Source organism: Myxine glutinosa, chromosome 7 (genome assembly GCF_964187855.1).
Source record: "Myxine glutinosa chromosome 7, kmMyxGlut1.1, whole genome shotgun sequence".
Lineage (NCBI taxonomy): Eukaryota > Metazoa > Chordata > Myxini > Myxiniformes > Myxinidae > Myxine > Myxine glutinosa.
In genome coordinates, this window is record NC_136267.1 from 123,922,355 (window position 1) to 123,938,893 (window position 16,539).

A 16,539-nucleotide genomic window follows, 5' to 3' on the forward strand; every position below is an offset into this window, starting at 1 on the left:
AGTCTGGAGCCTCGATTGGGAAGGCGGAGGGAGGTGGGAGAAGTATAAAACACAAGGACACCAAGGACTTCCAGGAAAGAAGTTGGTATTTCAAAAAAGTGGATTTGGGGTGAAATTAGCGGGGGCAGAAAAGCACTCTGGAGCAGTGGAAATGCGTTCTCTGGAGTGATGAATCACGCCTCACCATCTGGCAGTCCAACGGACTAATCTGGGTTTGGCGGATGCTAGGAGAATGCCACCTGCCGGAAAGCATAGTGCCAACTGTCAAGTTTGGTGGAGGAGGAATAATGGCCTGGGGCTGTTTTTGATTGCTCAGGCTGGGCCCCTTAGTTCCAGTGAAGGAAAAGCTTGACGCTACAGCATACAATAACATTCTAGACGATTGTGTGCTTCCAACTTTGTGGCAACAGCTTGGGGAAGGCCCTTTCCTGTTTCAGTATGACAATGCCCCCGTGCACAGAGTGAGGTCCATACAGAAATGGTTTGTCGAGATCAGTGTAGAAGAACTTGACTGACTTGCACAGAGCCCTGTCCTCAACTCCATCAAATACCTTTGGGATGAATTGGAATGCTGACTGCGATCCAGGCCGAATAGCCCAACATCAGTGCCCGACCTCACTAATGCTCTTGTGGCTGAATGGAAGCAAATCCCTGCAGCAATGTTCCAACATCTAGTGGAAAGCCTTCACAGAAGAGTGGAGGCAGTTATAGCAGCAACGGGGGGGGGGACCAACTCCATACTAATGCCCATGATTTTGGAATCAGATGTGTGATGTTCAGGTGTCCACATACTTTAGGTCATGTAGTGTATAAGACAATGTAAAACAAAGTGAATTGATTTTAATTGAAAATTTGGTTACACAATACTGTTTTCTATTGTACTTGCTACGAGTATCACTTGCTTTTCCGAATACGGACGAAGCACCATTTCACAGTTTTCAATAGCATGTGTTGAGCTATGACACAGGCAGTGGGTAGTGATAGATGCACTGGTGTGAAGCCAACTTGCTTTTTGGGCATTTTGACGTTTTATTTGAATGAGCGATTTTCGACACTTCAACTCGAAAAGTTATTTTGGGGACAAATAGAATCTTGTTCAGCATACTCGTTATATTCTAAAACCACTTGTTTCCAGCTTGTATACTCTAGAATTCGAAACTACTGTGGGGACTCTTTCTGTGGGCATTTTCTGATATTTCCACCTGTCTACATATTATAGACATCATAAGACACCATTTAAAGTCAGAAGATTTATGTTTTCCTTCATTATGTACTTTGTGCCTTCCTCCTGCCCCGTTATGTTGACGACAACTGCTTCATTCAAACCACGAAGTATTCCATTTCAAAAGGTGTAACCACAATGTGTGATTCCGGGCCATGAGCAGAGCTCCCCACGTTTCTACTTCTTCACGGGTTGTTTATTATTAGGCATTATTTCATTATTATTACTAGCAACAGTACCCGCCCTACGGGCGGGGCTTCAATTGGGAGGCCCAAATGAAAAGGTAAAATCTTACTATAATTCACCAAATGTCCGTCCGTCTGTCCGTCTGTCTGTCTGTTTGTCTGTCCGTTCGAAGGTACCGTAAAAACTGCTGAACCGATCGCAACGATATTTTGGGTGGATAATCATGGGACCTCCAGGAGTAAAATAGGCTATTTAGTTTTCCCAATTTCAGCTTAAGTCTCCAGCATTCTCAGGTTTGGACTCCCACATAACATTCGCGTTCGCATAACGTTCATTGTGACGACGTTCTCATTGTGACGATGTTGTTTTCCCGGGTGCCGCACAAACGGCATCAACATCATCAAAAGTAAATAATGACCTCGGCCAAAGTTCAAATGACGTGAGTTTAATCTCGACATGAGAGAATTCCACATAGCTATTTGGGCGGTGAATACGCTAACAGATTGCTGTCTCCATTGATCTTGCCAAGGCCGTAACAGCTATCGGCTCAAAATCCTTTTAACTGTTGATTTGGAAGTTTTTACAATGAAGGAAACACATATCGGGAGTACATACGACATCGGGAGTACTAACTGCACGTGTCTTCAGTATCAAGCTGAAATCTGTCATGGCGGATCTGAAGAGTGGAATGCTTGGAGAGGTGGTGGGCTACTTCGGCATGAAGGAGGATCAGAAACGTGGACTCCCACACTGCCACATCCTGCTGATACTTGCTCCCGCATGACGTTATTTTCCCGGGTGCCGCACAAACGGCTGCACCGATCGCTGCACGGCTGCATCGATCGAGATTTAACGGATGTTTATATAAATCGTTTAAAGGGAAAAAAAGCCTTCAATATCTGACATGTAGCCTTTTCATTTGGGCCTCCCAATTGAAGCTCCGCCCATAGGGTGGGTACCGTTGCTAGTATCAGAAATTGAAGGGTTTTATTTTATTTTAAACGATTCATATAAACATCCGTTAAATCATATCACACGCAAATCATCAAAATCTAAAGAGTATCTTACTATATTCACCAAATGTCCCACAGTGATCGCCACACTATGATCATGATGATCGTGATCGTGAATCGTGATCGATAATCGTGTTCACAATCGCTATGTCGCATGTGCTCCGATACGTGTTTCCTTCAGTTGAAATGGGTTAGAATTCTCTCAAGCAGGGATTCAACCCGTGTCTTTATAAAAGGTCTTTGTCCGAGGTCACCGAGTTCGATCGGTGCAGCTGTGCAGCGATCGGTGCAGCCGTTTGTGCGGCACCCAGGAAAACAACATCGTCACAATAAGAACAATGAACGTTATGCGAACGCGAATGTTATGCGGGAATCCAAACCTGAGAATGCTGGAGACTAAAGCTGAAATTGGGAAAATTAAATAGCCTATTTTACCCCTGGAGATCCCAGGATTATCCACCCAAAATATTTTTGCGATCGGTTCAGCAGTTTTTACGGTACCTTCGAACAGACAGACAGACGGACATTTGGTGAATTATAGTAAGATTATTACATAATTATAATATTATTATATAATATAATAATAATATTATGATATTATATTATTATTATTATACAGTCACGTGAAAAAGTAAATACACCCCATGTAAAGTTTTGACTTTTTCAACATATTTCAACATACAGCTATTTGATCTTCATTTCAACAATATTAGTGGATAAAGGTGATATAATATAACAAATATCATGAAACATTTACATTTTGTAGTCCATTGTATAATTTAAATGAACATAAATGCAAATTTCGTATGTGGAAAAAGTAAGTACACCCTTGGCTCTAATAGGTGGTATTGCCCCCTTTGGCAGAAACAACCTCAAGTAGGCGTTTCTTGTAACTGTCTACCAGTCTCTGACATCGACTGGGAGAAATTTTTGCCCACTCCTCCATGCAGAATTCTTTTAGCTGTGCGATGTTTGAGGGGTTTCTTGCATACACAGCTCGTTTCAAATCCTCCCACAACATCTCGATGGGATTCAGATCCGGGCTTTGACTTGGCCATTCCAGAACCCTCCATTTTTTCGTTTCAGCCATTCCTTGGTGGATTTACTGTTATGTTTAGGGTCATTGTCATGTTGCAAGGTCCACCTTCGGTTGAGCTTCCATTTTCTGACAGATGGCCTCATATTATCCTTAAGCACCCTCTGGGACAATGAAGAATTCATAGTGGATTCCATGATGGTGAGCTGCCCAGGCCCTGATGCAGCAAAGCTGCCCCAAACCATAATATTTCCACCACCATGCTTTACAGTTGGTATCAGGTTCTTGTGGTCAAATGCTGTCTTTGGTTTTCGCCAAACATGTCTTCTGGTACTGTGGCCAAATAGCTCTACCTTTGACTCATCTGTCCAGAGCACATTGTTCCAGAAGTGCTGGTCTTTGCCTGGGTGTTCATTGGCAAACTCTAGTCTTGCCCTGATGTTCTTTCTGGACAGCAAAGGTTTCCTCCTGGCACACCTCCCATGTAGATCAAATTTGTGCAGCCTCTTTCTAATGGTAGACTCGTGCACTTTGACATCAACAGTGGCAAGAGCTACCTGTAGGTCCCGTGATGACATTCTAGGGTTCTTAGAGACTTCTTTCAGCATCTTGCGGTCTGCTCTGGGGCTGAACATGCTGGGACGGCCTGGCCTGAACAAGTTGGCAGTTGTTTGGAATCTTCTCCACTTGTAGATCATCTTCCGGACAGTCAAATGATTGATTTCAAATTGTTTGGAGATCTTTTAAAATCCCTTCGCAGACTCGTAGGCATCCATAACCTTGTTTCTGAAGGCCTCAGAGAGCTCTTTTGATCTAGGCATGGTGACGCCGCACACTTCAACAACAAAGAGCAAACCAAACTAAATGTCTGAGGTTTAAATAAGACAGGTTCCTCCAAGATCCTCTCCAACGATGTTCTAATCATTTGCACCTGAGCTGGTGCACCTGATTCTAATGTTAGGTATTTGAAGTAGTGATAAATGTCGGGGTGTACTTACTTTTTCCACATGCGAAATTTGCATTTATGTTTATTTAAATTATACAATGGACTCCAAAATGTAAATGTTTCATGATATTTGTTATATTCTATCACCTTTATCTTTTTTTTTCTTTTTTTTTCTTTTTTGTATACTGAATCGAGGCTCGTGAAAGAGCTAACATTTATTTCACAAACAAATCAACCAGACAAACAAAATATATAAAAAGAGGGAGCGGAAGACAAGATGGGGAGAGAAGGGGAAGCACACAAACACAACATTTGAGAGCAGGGAGAAGTGTGGGAGGGAGAGGGCTTGGGGGCAGGAGGCATGGGAACGGGGGGGGGGGGGGGGGGGAAGAGGTATAAAACACAAGGAGACTAAGGACTTCCAGGACAGAAGTTGGTATTTCAAAAAAGTGTAGGATTTGGGGTGAAATTAGCGGGGGTAGAAAAGATCAAGGTTTTGGATGGGGTAAGATAAGAGATGGTGGTGAACAGCTGTTTTAAAGACCTGGAGGGTGGAGTGGGATTGAAGAGAGTGAGGGAGTTTGTTCCAGAGGTGGGAGAAAAGAGGAGTGAAGGTGAGCAGAAAGTCATGATTTTGGCAGTTTAACCATAAGAGGGTTGCAGGCAGATCTTGTGCGACCTGGAGGAATATTTGGGGGACAGAGCCCAGAGAGAGCTGGGGGGGGGGGGGCAAGGCCAGAGAGGAGTCGGTAGAAGACGGAAAGACCACCAACCTGCCTGCGGTGAGTGAGTGAAAGGCCCTTGGAATTAGCTTCATCGCGGGAGATTCCAATGATTCTGAACGCTTTGGTTTCAACAGCGTGAAGACGAGCTAGGTGTGAGGCAGGAGCACCAGGCCAGAGGGGAGAGCAGTATTCCATAGAGCTGCGGATGAAAGCCTTGTAAGTGGTGAGGAGCTCAGGTGTGCCAAGGAAGGACTTCACACGACGGAGGATGCCCAGTCGGCGACTGGCTTTAGAGGCCAGATTTGAAATGTGGTTTTCCCAGGAAAGATCATTCATGATCATCCCAGGTTTATCTATCAATATTGTTGAAATGAAGATCAAATAGCTGTATGTTTAAATATGTTGAAAGAGTCAAAACTTTACATGGGGTGTACTTACTTTTTCACGTGACTGTATGTATTATCTATATTATAATAGCCGTAGATGATTCTGTCTGTCTGTCTGTCTATCTGTTGGGTGTCTGTCCGGGGTGTGGCTTACTCGGTTTGCAGAGTAGCTCCACCCATAGGCCATAGCTCCACCCATTCTGGGAGTGGCTATAAACAAATATCCACCATTTTATTAACTCGCATAGCTTTGAGTCCTGTTTTGTAGGCCCGTGGTGTCTTGCTCTCCCCCAGTTTTATTTCAAATCAAATTCGATAAATCATTTCATTTTTCACAGTCGCTAACATAGTTTTAGACTCGGTTGAAAAAAAACGGGAAGAAAATCCGATGAAAGTTGCCGTTTATAGAACGAAATGAATTCTCAAAGGCCTGTAACTTCAAGGCCATTGAGTCTCTCTCACGCCTTTATCTCCAATCTAATCTAACTCACCATATGATTTCATTTTTATCGATGGTTTTACTTTTAGACTCGGTGTCAGCAATAATTGAGAACAATCCACACACGCGGGAAAATGCAGAGATATATTTTTTAAAATCGCGTCATGGTGTATCATACACCGCCCAACATGACACCGCCGGCAATGTGTCGATATATATTAAAAATTCGCTTTTGCTTTTCCGTTATGATATATTACTATTTCGTTTGATGATAGTCGTCACAAAAACGTCAACAATGATGCCGACATATATTTCTTCGTTTTTATTTCATTCAACATATTAGCCGGAAGTAAAATATGTTTCAGGAAATTACCGAGAGATATTTCTTCGTTTTTTTTATTAGTTATGTGCGCATACACTTTAAATAGGTTTATTTGAAATCTTTAATTTTCCACAAACATTCCACACACGCGGGAAAATGCAGAGATATATTTTTTAAAATCGCGTCATGGTGTATCATACACCGCCCAACATGACACCGACGGCAATGTGTCGATATCTATTTTAAATTCGATATATCATTTCATTTTTCACAGTCGCTAACATAGTTTTAGACTCGGTTGAAAAAAAACGAGAAGAAAATCCGATGAAAGTTGCCGTTTATAGAACGAAATGAATTCTCAAATGCCTGTAACTTCAAGGCCATTGAGTCTCTCTCACGCCTTTATCTCCAATATAACTCACCATCATGGTTTTAGACTCGGTGTCAGCAACGCGGGAAAACGCAGAGATATATTTTTAAAAATACACCATATCACCGCCCAACAGCCAACAAGTATCATACACCGCCCAACATGACACAGACGTCAACATTTCGACATTATCGCTTTTTCTTTAAACCGAGCCGAACCGAATAAACCGAGTGAATTCACCGTTTACCTTTGGTGACAGTCGTCACAAAACGACATATATTTCTTCGTTTTTATTTCATTCAACATTTTTAGCCGGAAGTAAAATTACCGAGAAATTACCGAGTTCAGGAAATTACCGAGACATATTTCTTCGTTTTTTTATTTATTAGTTATTTGCGCATACACTTTAAATAGGTCTATTTGAAATATTAAATTTTCACAATGTAATTTACTTGCCATTTGTCATTTGATAATTATGAGACACTTCCTATTGAGGATCGTGACAATTCATGCGGTGCGTGGAAACTTCCATTTCCAAAATGGATGAAGAACGCAGACCTGTACAGGATGCAGCTAGAAAACGAATGAGAAGGGCGAACGAGTCCGTCGTCGAACGTCAATGCAGACTTGAACAGGATGCAGCCAGAAAACGAATGAGACGGGAGAACGAGTCCGTCGACGAACGTCAATGCAGACTTGAACAGGTTGCAGCAAGAAAACGAATGAGACAGGAGAACGAGACAGTTGAGGAACGTGAACACAGACTCGCACAGGATGCTGCTGCAACAACGATGAGGAGGGAGAACGAGACCCTCGACGAACGTGAACACAGACTCGCACAGGATGCTGCTGCAACAACGATGAGGTGCGAGAACGAGACCGTCGATGAACGCCAACACAGACTCGCACGGCATGCTGAGCAACAAAGACGTTGGAGTGCTCAGCAAACATATACAACCGCAGCCATAATGAATCCGGCCGAAGTATCCGATAATATTGTTCAAGAGCATAAATGCGGTCCAATGACGTCACCATGTGTGTACTGTTCTGCACACCATTTCACAAATGAATCAACAGGACAAGGGGATGGATTTACACTGTGTTGTTCCAAGGGAAAAGTTAAATTGCCTCCACTATTTGCCGTACCTGCTCGACTGCAACAACTTTATCAGGGTGACGATGGAAAATGTCGCAACTTCCGAGACAATATCCAGAATTACAATTCGGCATTAGCTTTTGCATCAATGGGTGCTCAGATCTCATCTCCTCCAGGAAATGGACCGTACTGTTTCAAAATCCACGGTCAAATTTACCATCGCTGTGGTCCATTACATCCATCACATGTACATGAACAAGCACAATTTGCACAATTATTTATTTTGGATACAGCTCAAGCTACAAAGGAACGTATGAATCGACCTGAGAATCACAGATGTTTGCAAGAATTGATGGCAGAACTGCACAACATACTATCTGACGTTAATCCTTATGTCACATGTTACAAGACTATGTTCGGGGGAGTAACAGGAAGAAATCAGGAAAGCTGTCCTTGAAGATCGCCTCCCTTCTACCTTGGAAATGCATTTTCGTCGACTGTGTGCAGACGACCAAAGACGTTACAACATACCAACTGCTGATGAAATTGCTGCTGTCTTCGTTAGTGGACAAGATGGTGAACCACCTGCAAACAGGGATTTCCAGGTTCATTTGCATGACCAGGGCTTACACAATCTCTCTCCACTTTCCTCTCACATTGATCCCATGACATATCCCATTCTCTTTCCACATGGCGAGCCTGGATGGATGATAAACATGCCTCACCAGCGACAGACTGCGGTTCGAAACAAGGTAACTCATCGTGAATTCTATGCCTACCGACTGGCTATTCGAAATGAATTCAGCACTATCCATTCTTCGGGGAAATTGTTCCAGCAGTATGTTGTCGACGGATATTGCAAGGCAGAAGCAAATCGACTGCAATACTTCAAACAAAATCAGGAAACCCTTAGAGCCATGGAATACAGAGGACTACTGGACCACGTCCACAACGTTGCTGCTGATAACCAACGTCCTGTCGGTCGTATCGTCATTTTGCCGTCGAGTTTTGCAGGGAGTCCCAGAGCTATGCAGCAGAACTACCAAGATGCTATGGCCATTGTTCGCAAATTCGGAAAACCAGATCTTTTCATCACGTTCACGTGTAATCCAAAATGGACAGAGATACAAGAAAACATCGGCCAACACCAACGAGCTGAAGGCAGACCAGATTTAGTGGCACGCGTGTTTCATCTGAAATTAAAAGAGTTAATCGACGATATAACGAAGAAGCACGTGTTGGGCAAAGTACGTGCATTTCTCTACGTCGTCGAGTATCAGAAGCGTGGCCTACCGCATGCCCACATATTACTCATGCTGTGCCAAGAAGATAAAATTTGTACCGCTGAAGACATTGACAGAATTGTTTCCGCACAAATTCCTAATTCAAATGAGTCACCAGAGATCCATTCCTTGGTGAAGTCTCACATGATACATGGTCCGTGTGGCAATTTAAATCGCCATTCGATTTGTGTGAAAGATGGAGTGTGCAGTAAAGGCTTTCCAAAAGCGTATGCTGCAGAGACACTTGCGAGCATAGATGGCTATGCCCTTTACAAGCGTCCCCCAAATGGACCCACCATAACCGTTCATGGAACCGATGTTGATTGCCAATATGTCGTCCCATTCAATGCTTATTTACTGAAGAAGTACAGAGCACACATCAACATTGAGGTTTGCGCAAGCATAAAGAGTATAAAGTACTTATTTAAATATGTGTACAAGGGACATGACTGTGCCAGCATCGAAATTCGAGAGCGCGGGAGAGTGGAGGTGGACGAAATAAAGACCTATTTGGACTGTAGATATGTCAGTGCCCCAGAGGCAGCATGGAGATTGATGGAATTTGAAATGCACAAACAGTCCCATTCCATCACCAGACTTGCGGTACACTTACCTGAATTGCAGACTGTTGTGTTCAGGGATGGTAACGAGGCAGAAGCCATTGTACGACATAGGGGTACAACACTTACAGCTTGGTTTCAGTTAAACCAGAGAGACCCTGAGGCACGAAGTTATCTGTACCATGACATTCCAAAATATTACGTATTTGAAGATGGACGAAAGACATGGAAACTTCGACGCCGGGGCGGCAACAAGGTTATCGGACGCATGGTTTCGGCAAGCCCTATGGACATTGAGCGCTTTCATCTTCGTGTACTCCTGCTGCACTGCCCTGGTAAAACATCATTTGAAGATCTCAGAACCGTAGATGGAGCAGTTTGTGAAACATACAAGGATGCAGCCAGGAAATTACATTTAACAGAAGATGATACAGAATGGGACAGGTCCTTAGCTGATGGAGTTATCTTTGCCATGCCACAACAATTGAGATCTCTTTTTGCAACCCTATGCATATTCTGCACACCAACAGACACGTCGGCACTGTGGGAAAAATATAAAAACGACCTTTGCGAAGATTTTGTGCACAGCGGCCATATCTTGGAACAAAGTATTTTCATGGCATTGCGAGAAATACAGTCCTTCCTCCTGAGACATGGACAGACCTTGGAAGCATTTCAGTTACCAGTACCTCCAGACACTGTTGAAGATCTTTCGAGCGATGATTATCAGTATGTACCGGGAGATGAACATGAAAAAGGTGAAAACAACAGACAACTACTAAATGATGACCAAATCAAAATTGTAGATGAGGTCCTACAGGCCGTTCATTGTAGGGACCAGTACACAGGCAACCGGTTGTTTTTCGTTGATGGACCGAGCGGAAGTGGCAAGACCTTTCTCTATAATACGCTTCTGCACATCTTGCAAGGCCAGTGTCGTTTGGTTCTTCCAATGGCGTACTCGGGCATTGCAGCAACATTGCTAGCAGGGGGCCGTACATCGCACCATCGATTTAAATTGCCAGTGCCCATTTTGGAAAACTCCACATGCAACATATCACCTACGAGTAAAGATGCAGATACTCTAAGGAAGGCCAACCTATTCATTTGGGATGAAGCACCTATGGCTCCAGCATATGCTTTAGCGGCTGTTGATCGATGTCTCCGGGATGTAACCAGCAACAACATTCCTTTTGGTGGAAAGGTCTTACTTCTTGGTGGGGACTTCAGGCAGGTTTTGCCCGTTGTACCTCGCGCTGCACCTGCAGCAATCATCGCCACATGCATCAAGCGTAGCAAGTTGTGGCCAAAGTTCAAACTGCTGAACTTAAAATCAAACATGAGAGCTAATGATGACGAAGAATTCTCAAAATGGTTACTGTCGGTTGGAAATGGGACTGTGGAAACAATTCCTGACTCAGATTTAATACGACTGCCTGATCGTATCTGTGTAGAAGACAACATGTCTTTAGCAGAGGCTGTTTTTGGTAATTTGAACGAAATCCATTCAAACTATGATGCGCTGGCACAACGAGCCGTGTTGTGTCCAAAGAATGAATCCACATTTGTGATCAACGATGAGATACTGGATGCATTTCCTGGGGAAGAAAAGACGTACTTCAGCGCTGATTCCATTGTCTGTGATGACCCTGAAGAGGCACTAAATTATCCTATGGAATTCCTAAATCAATTAACTCCTTCTGGAATGCCATTGCACAAACTTCGTCTCTAAGATGGTGCTGTCATCATGTTACTCCGTAACTTTGATCCGAAACAGGGACTGTGCAATGGTGCAAGATTGGTTGTTAAAAGATTGTTGCCAAACATAATAGATGGAGAAATAATTTCTGGCAGTCACAAAGGAACACGCACATTTTTACCCAGGATTAGTATTGCACCTTCCGATACAACACTACCATTCGTACTCAAACGCCATCAATTTCCAGTTCGTGTGGCATTCTCTTTCTCAATAAACAAGAGTCAAGGTCAAACATTACACAAAGTTGGGATTTACCTACCAGAACCCGTCTTCAGCCATGGCCAATTATATGTTGCATTGTCGCGTGCTAAACGATTTGAGGATGTCAAGGTAAAGGTAGTCAGTAATGGCCAACAGGGAAAAATTGATGGCCGCAGTGGAATCTTCACCCGTAATGTTGTTTACCCGGAGGTCCTGCAGTGACACCATTCAGGCAACAAAAGGAGGTCACGAAGGAAAATAGTTAATTACTCCGACACATTTAGTTGCGGTGATTGAAAAATCACCGGACTATTGTTGCTGTTTTGATGCTTTTTACTGCTGTTTTGATGCTTTTTCACTGCTGTTTTGATGCTTTTTCAGTGCTGTTTTTTCACAGCTGTTCTGATGCTTTTTCACTGCTGTTTTGATGCTTTTTCACTGCTGTTTTGATGCTTTTTCAGCTGTTTTGATGCTTTTTCACTGCTGTTTTGACGCTTTCCACTGTTGTTTTGATGCTTTTTCACTGCTGTTTTGATGTTGTTTCACAGCTGTTCTGATGCTTTTTTGCCGTTTTGCCTAAAAATCTCATTTCAAAAAAAAAAATTCCAAAAAAATCTCACAATGATGACATATAATTCAACGAAAACGTTGAAGCAACCGCATAATATTACGGTGTTGTTTAACTCTGAGTGAGAATAGTTCTAAATTTTTAAAACTTTCTTCTGATATTTGTGATTTCTTTCAAACAAACTGTATTTCCCATCTACACGGGCATGTATGTATTCCTATTAACGTTATGTAAAGTACATAAATTGTGTGGATTACATCATTTGTGGATGTGATCAATTATTGCCAGTAACCATTTTATATAACTGAATGTGCAGGTGCAGCATCTAACTCAATATGTCGAAATGTCACACACATCCATGCCCGTGGGATTCCCACGGGTGACCCCGCTAGTTAATTATAATATTATATTATTATAATTATCATTAGTATATTATCAGGCATTATTTCAGGGCTGTTTCAAGGTCAGCGTTTAGTTACCCTCGCCAGAGGAGAGGTTATTGCATTTGAGTTTGTCTTGTCTGTTTGGCCGCACAGAATAAATATGATTTTCTCTGCAACCGTTCGTCCGATTGACAGGAAATTTGCACCATTGGTGCAACTCCACCTGTAGAATTTTTTAAATGATAATTATGACGTCATAGGTCATGTGGTTCAGCCGCCATCTTGGAAAAACCGAAAAACTTTGTACTTCTATATCTCCGAAAGTGCTGAACAGAAAAAATTGAGACATGGCTCATTGTAAAGAACTCTCCATGTGGAATATAATATGTTAATGATGATGTCATAGGTGCCTCCATTATGACGTCACAATTCGACAAGTACAAAACTTTATCCGATCAAGATTAAATTTCTTGAGCATAATCTAGGAATAAATTAGTTTAGGAAAAAATAATGATGACGTCATCGGTCACGTGGTTCGGCCGCCATATTTGATTTAACACAAAAGCCTTAAAAACCACTGAAAATACATCCTGGCAAGGTTTGCAATCTCTGATTGCTCTTTTTCTTGTTCCCCATATAATCCCGGCTTGTTTTTGGCACTACCTCACTTTTCCTTTTGGAGTCATTCATTTCCTCGTAATAAATTTTCAGCTTTCACTATTTTCAATGAATATTGCTTCACAGAACGATGCATGCACTTTGAGAACAGGTTTGCTGGAATGCAAAGGAACACTTTTTCATTCCTCAAACCTGACACCACTTCTGACTCCAAGAGGAGGCCTGATTGCGTCCACCATTTTGTCTCTCCTCGTGTTATGGGGGAGGTGGGGAGGGGCTGGGAAAGCGATGGCAGCAGACTGGGAGCGTGAAGACGGTCCGAGACCAAAGAACTGTTCCTTATACTGGAATGATATGGTGAAGCATTCCACAGGAACACTTCGCTAGCCCAGTTGAAGCCGGGGTTTTCTGGCGGAAGGTGGGATTTAGGTGGAGAAGGCAGCAATTCAGTTGCTCCTGCATAGGAATAGTCTGTGATGCAAATGAGCTGTGATAATTCATGTATATAGCTGGGTCATGCCAACTGAAAGATACGCACGTGAACTTCAGACATTTTTCCATGTTGTGCAGGTGCAAGCCGAGCTGAAGCGGAAGTGGAGACGTTGGTGCATCGATCGCTACTTGACCGTCGATGTGAAACAACAGCACAACTCTACCATGAGCAATGGCGGTGCCAATGGTGGCACCCAGGTGTCTCTGCTCACTAAATGCAGCCCAAAAACCCGTAGCTCCAGTCTTCAGGTCGACTCTTCGCTTATCTAACCGGATATGAGAATGAGATGCGTCTTTACATGAAGATGTGCTGTGAGCGTAAGGGGTCTGCTTCTATGTTCTTATGTGGTTCCATCACCACTGGTTTTGGTCAAAATAGGTGTTGCAGTTCCAGTAATGCCAGATATGTGGAAAACTTTGCAGGGTTAATGCTCCTGCCAGTACGATACGGTTTAAAGAGAATTTCATTTAAAACATCTAGGCTCTTAGAATTCTTGTGGTTCGGAACAATGGTTTGTGAAGCTGAAATTAAGGAATGAAAAAACAAGTAAAGAAATAAATCATTCTCTCTGCAAAGCATGTCATCTAGCAGTATTGGAAACAAAAACCCTTTCTCAGTTTGGGATAACTCGCCCATCAATTAATCAATAACAAAACGGCGCTCAATTCATCATTTTTGCTTCGACTCGCTCAAGTCATCACGTTTTCTTGTCGAAATGAATGGGCAATTGAATCGAGATATTTATTCCAAATCAAAATTCTGAAACGGACAAAGCAGAAAACTCGCCAATGTTCAGTAGCACAATGACAATCTTTCGATCAAATTCATAAAAAAGTATATGTTAAAGTCAAAAGGATTGTTCAAGATTAGCCTTAGTTTTACATTCAGTTTATTCAAAATGCACTTCCCTTCTTTTATACCTCTATTTCACTTTTCAATACAATCAGTCAGTGGACGAGCTTGTATGGTTTATACTGTCGGGCGGTAATTGTTATATCGAGGTGGTTTTGAGCGAGTATATTAAATAAAGTTCGACTCGATATTTGAGCGAGTATATTAGATAAAGTTCGACTCAAGTGAGCTAGACCCAGGGGTGTTCAGGGTCTAGCTCACTTGAATTGACCAAATATCGAGGATGTTAGACTCTTGGAGGCACGGGGAGGGAAGGGGGAGCAGGGGTTGTGTGGGGAGGTTGGAGAGGGGGAAGGGAGAGGTGTCTCAGTGTTTTCACCTTCGTGCAAAGCTCAAGCCAAATTAATATGATCCAGTCTCCCACCAGTCTACTCTCGAACCATAAAAATGCGATAAAAGGTGCCATTCGCATTTCGAAGAACCAGAACTGGGTCAAGGGTTTGGCACTTGAGCTTTTGGAGCTTGTGGAGTACCAATAAAAGGTGCAAATACAGGAACATGATTTAGGGTTGCTTTGTGCCGTCGGGTTAAGACATCCTAATCCTGTCGTGTGCCATTTTCCACTTCCTAATGGTCTGGTTAACTTCTTTTTTTTGGCCTGTTCCGAAGCTGATTTGCATGGTTGTGTTACATACACGTGTACGTTGCACACGTCCCTAAGTGTGGTTTCAGATTTGATTAATGATGCTGAGTTTGAAATGCATTACAGTCGCCATGTAATATGGTGGCCTTGACAATGTATACTTTTGATGGAGTTGACTTGATGTCTGTTCACCATGCTTTGAGTCTCTGCGTTTGAAAAAATTCCCTTGTATGCTTTGTTGATTGCTAAACCACCATGTGCCAACCAAAGGAGCCTATTTGTTATAAATCTTTCACCCACATGGTATAAACTTGGTACATTTTGAGTGTAACGCAGCAATTGTTCCATGGGCTTGGCAGTCTATTGTTCCCTGGGTTTTGTAGTCTATTGTTCCCTGGGTTTTGCAGTCAATTGTTTCCTGGGTTTTGCAGTCGCTTATTCCCTGTGTTTGGCAATATATTGTTCCCTTGGTTTTGCAGTCGCTTGTTCCCTGGGTTTGGCAATATATTGTTCCCTTGGTTTGGCAATATATTGTTCCCTTGGTTTGGCAATATATTGTTCCCTTGGTTTGGCAATATATTGTTCCCTGGGTTTGGCAATATATTGTTCCCTTGGTTTGGCAATATATTGTTCCCTGGGTTTTGCAGTCATTGTTTCCTGGGTTTTGCAGTCACTTATTCCCTGTGTTTGGCAATATATTGTTCCCTTGGTTTTGCAGTTGATTGTTCCCTGGGTTTTGCAGTCGCTTGTTCCCTGGGTTTGGCAATATATTGTTTCCTGGGTTTTGCAGTCTATTGTTCCCTGGGTTTGGCAATATATTGTTCCCTGGGTTTTGCATTCAAATGTTTCCTGGGTTTTGCAGTCACTTATTCCCTGGGTTTGGAAATATATTGTTCCCTTGGTTTTGCAGTTGATTGTTCCTTGGGTTTTGCAGTCGCTTGTTCCTTGGGTTTGGCAATATATTGTTCCTTGGGTTTTGCAGTTGCTTGTTCCCTGGTTTTGGCAATATATTGTTCCCTTGGTTTTGCAGTTGCTTGTTCCCTGGGTTTGGCAATATATTGTTCCCTTGGTTTTGCAGTTGCTTGTTCCCTGGGTTTGGAAATATATTGTTCCCGAGGTTTTGCAGTCGTTTGCTCTCTGGATTTAGCAATATATTGTTCCCTTCGTTTTGTATTTGATTGTTCCTTGGGTTTTGCAGTCGCTTGTTCCTTGGGTTTGGCAATATATTGTTCCTTGGGTTTTGCAGTTGCTTGTTCCCTGGGTTTGGCAATATATTGTTCCCTTGGTTTTGCAGTTGCTTGTTCTCTGGATTTAGCAATATATTGTTTCCTTGGTTTTGCAGTTGCTTGTTCCCTGGGTTTGGCAATATATTGTTCCCTTGGTTTGGCAGTCGCTTATTCCCTTGGTTTTGCAGTCAATTGTTCCCTGGATTTAGCAA

At 42.6% G+C, this 16,539-nt stretch overlaps 1 protein-coding gene across 2 annotated transcripts in view; it reads left to right on the forward strand.

Annotated features, from left to right (window-relative positions):
- Nucleotides 1-15,369, forward strand: part of LOC144893004 (vasoactive intestinal polypeptide receptor-like) — a 156,947-nt gene extending 141,578 nt beyond the window's left edge. Inside the window, exon 12 of one of the 2 annotated variants that reach the window (XM_078782246.1) lies at nucleotides 13,684-15,367. In XM_078782246.1, coding sequence (XP_078638372.1) covers nucleotides 13,684-13,875 — 192 coding nt within the window. In that variant the 3' untranslated portion in view covers nucleotides 13,876-15,367. Of the gene's footprint in view, nucleotides 1-13,683 lie in introns of both variants that reach the window. The other variant, XM_078782245.1, reaches the window with a different exon arrangement.
- Nucleotides 15,370-16,539: the final 1,170 nt, after the last annotated feature.